At 35.8% G+C, this 3,081-nt stretch overlaps 1 protein-coding gene across 1 annotated transcript in view; it reads right to left on the bottom strand.

Moving 5' to 3' along the window:
- The window catches only part of mars1 (methionyl-tRNA synthetase 1), a 38,381-nt gene continuing 35,300 nt past the window's right edge, over nucleotides 1–3,081 (bottom strand). The window contains exons 16-17 of the mRNA XM_016251849.1: nucleotides 1,355–1,471; nucleotides 1–380 (exon numbers count right to left, since the gene is read on the bottom strand). Coding sequence (XP_016107335.1) covers nucleotides 231–380; nucleotides 1,355–1,471 — 267 coding nt within the window. The 3' untranslated portion in view covers nucleotides 1–230. The remainder of the gene's footprint in view (nucleotides 381–1,354; nucleotides 1,472–3,081) is intronic.

The raw sequence follows: 3,081 nt of genomic DNA, 5'->3' as shown, positions 1-3,081 counted from the left end.
TTTTTTTTTGTCTTTGTGTTTATTGATTGTGTGAATAAAATATGGTTGTTTCGGAGTAACAAGCAACAGTAAGAAATACATAGATTTTAATGCATTTTAAAAAGATCATTTAACAGACTTCATTGCATTTTAAAAAGGATAGGTTGTATTTTTATAGGAGTGGATGGATAGTGCAGTAAGCCCTGAAAATATTCCTGCATGATGGATTTTTTTCCCTCATGTTCACCTTTTTACTTCTTCTTTCCTTTCTGAGCGGCCGGCTCCGGGTTCTTGCCCTCCGCTAGAGAAAGTTGTTTTTTCAGTTGCAGTAATTTCTCGACTTCATCGTCAATAACAGACTTGTCGGCTTTCTGGGCTTTTAGGCCTCGTAGTTTATTGCCCTGAAACACACACACACACGCACATACACACACATGCACACACGCGCACACACGCACACATACATGCACACACATACATGCACACAAATACACGCACACACACACACATGCACACACACACGCACGCAGACACAAACACACACACATGCACACACGCGCACATACACGCACACACATACATGCACACAAATACACGCACACACACACACACGCACGCAGACACAAACACACACACATGCACACACACATGCACACACGCGCACATACACGCACACACATACATGCACACAAATACATGCACACACACACACACGCACGCAGACACAAACACACACACATGCACACACGCAGAGCAATTAATCACAAACCAGCACTACTAACCATTAAACACACCTGTATTTAACTAAAGAACACAAGTGGTTAGTGTACAGCTGAATAATTAAAAAAAAAATCTCACAACTTCATTTAACTCCATTAACACTTTAATAAAATGAGAAATTATTCTGAAAATATTGATCTCAATGTCAGTATGTTCTCAGGTCATGGCACTGTTAAAATACGGAAATCAAATGACTTCAGATTTAATAAAACGAGAGAACAAATTAATTTAAATAAAATGAGAAAAAAAATATTTAAAATGTTAATCTCAATGTCAGTGTGTTCTTGGGTTAAAAAACTAATTTATATTAGAAAGTAAAAAATTTATATTAAATTTCTACATTTATTTTTAGTTTGTAATAATCTGTAATATATATGTATAATATGTAATAAATATGTATATACTGTAATTTAATCTGTAATATTAATATTTGAAATATTTTCGTTTTTTTGTACAAAAAGGGCGGCGTACGGACATTCAAATGGTCCACTAGTATATTATATCATATTGAAGAGCCAAAACATGAATGCATAAATAGTCATTTCAGTATATTTATTTGACGCGTGCGTGTGAGTGTGTGTGTGTGTGTTCGTACTTGTTCTGCCACTAAAGCCGTCAGCTGTTTGGCTCTCTCTGGATCTGCGTTGGCATTCACCGAGGCGTCGTGCACCGCACCAGCGCTGGGTTTGGTCTCTGCAGCGCTGCTCGGAGCCTAGAAACAGAAAAATATATATATTTCAAATAGTGTATCATGTGCATTTTTCAGAATAAAAATTAATTAATGGCACGCAAATACTACATGTATTTGTCATTCAAATGTTTTCATTAAAAAGATCATTCAATAATTATATGAAATAATTTAATTAATAAAAAGTAAAAAAAAATGCATGCATTTGTTTTAATTAAAAAAAGATAATGTAATAATAGTATAAAATATATTAATCAAAAATACAAAAAGTGCATGCATTTATTTTTTATCTTGAAAATATTTAATAATTATATGAAATATTTTAATTGCTAACAAAAACACATGCATTTATTTTTTATCTTTAAAAACACAATTTACTAATTATGTGAAATATTTTAATTGCTAACAAAACACATGCATTTATTTTTTTTATCTTTAAAAATACACTTTAATAATTGTGAAATATTTTAATTGCTAACAAAAACACATGCATTTATTTTTTATCTTTAAAAATACAATTTAATAATTATGTGAAATAGCTTAATTAATAAAAAACACCACAAAATTGCTAATTTTGTAAGAGCAACCACACAAACGCACACATGCATTAATATGTGTATAATACGTGTTAGTAGGCATTGAGCAGCTCTGTGAAATCATCGCTCTTAAATACATGTTAAAACGAATCTAAAATGCGGTTTGTTGTCTTTCAGATGTTTTTTTCGCTCAGAGCAGCCAGAGGCAGATTGTGCGCGAGTGACTGACAGCGGAAGGCTTTGATCCAGAGCTGCCGCTCTTTGAATATAGACATCATCACTGAATCGATTTCACAGTCAGTTCTAGTGAAATCAGAGACAAAGCTACGAGCACACAGAGCGTCACACGCATGTCTACCTTCACTTTAACGCTCTCCTCTTCTGGCTGAGAAAGAGCAGATTGAATCACAGAATCAGACAGACAAACGCAGAGAAAAAACATGAAACCTGAAGCTGATCTTCATCAGATCCATGAGCTCATGCTGATTTAAAGGCTCGTTTTTACATCTTTTGTCCAATGAGTTTCCATAACCATCGTAGAAAATTCCATAACCATCGTAGAAATAATTTTATAGAGACGACGCTCACAAAGAGCAATTTCTAACTGATAAATATTGTGTTTATTGACTATGAATAAAATATGTGGTTGTATCAGACTAACGAAGCAGAAAAAAAGTGTGTGTGTGTGTGTGTGTGAGAGTGTGTGTGAGTGTGAGAGTGTGTGTGTTTGTGTGTGTGTGTGTGTGTGAGTGAGAGAGAGAGGGTGTGTGTGTGTGTGTGTGAGTGTGAGTGTGAGAGAGAGAGTGTGTGTGTTTGTGAGAGAGTGTGTGTGTGTGAGTGTGAGAGTGTGTGTGTTTGTGAGAGAGTGTGTGTGTGTGTGTGTGAGTGTGTGTGTGTGTGTGAGAGAGTGTGTGTGTGTGTGTGTGTGAGAGAGAGAGAGTGTGTGTGAGAGAGAGAGAGAGTGTGTGTGTGTGTGTGTGTGTGTGTGTGTGAGTGTGAGAGTGTGTGTGTTTGTGAGAAAGTGTGTGTGTGTGAGTGTGAGAGTGTGTGAGAGAGTGTGTGTGTGTTTGTGAGAGAGTGTGTGTGTGTGAGAGAGAG

The sequence above is a fragment of the Sinocyclocheilus grahami genome, unplaced genomic scaffold (assembly GCF_001515645.1).
Source record: "Sinocyclocheilus grahami isolate Dianchi unplaced genomic scaffold, SAMN03320097.WGS_v1.1 scaffold1073.1, whole genome shotgun sequence".
In the NCBI taxonomy this organism is placed as follows: Eukaryota; Metazoa; Chordata; class Actinopteri; order Cypriniformes; family Cyprinidae; genus Sinocyclocheilus; species Sinocyclocheilus grahami.
This window is presented reverse-complemented; position numbering and strand designations above follow the sequence as displayed.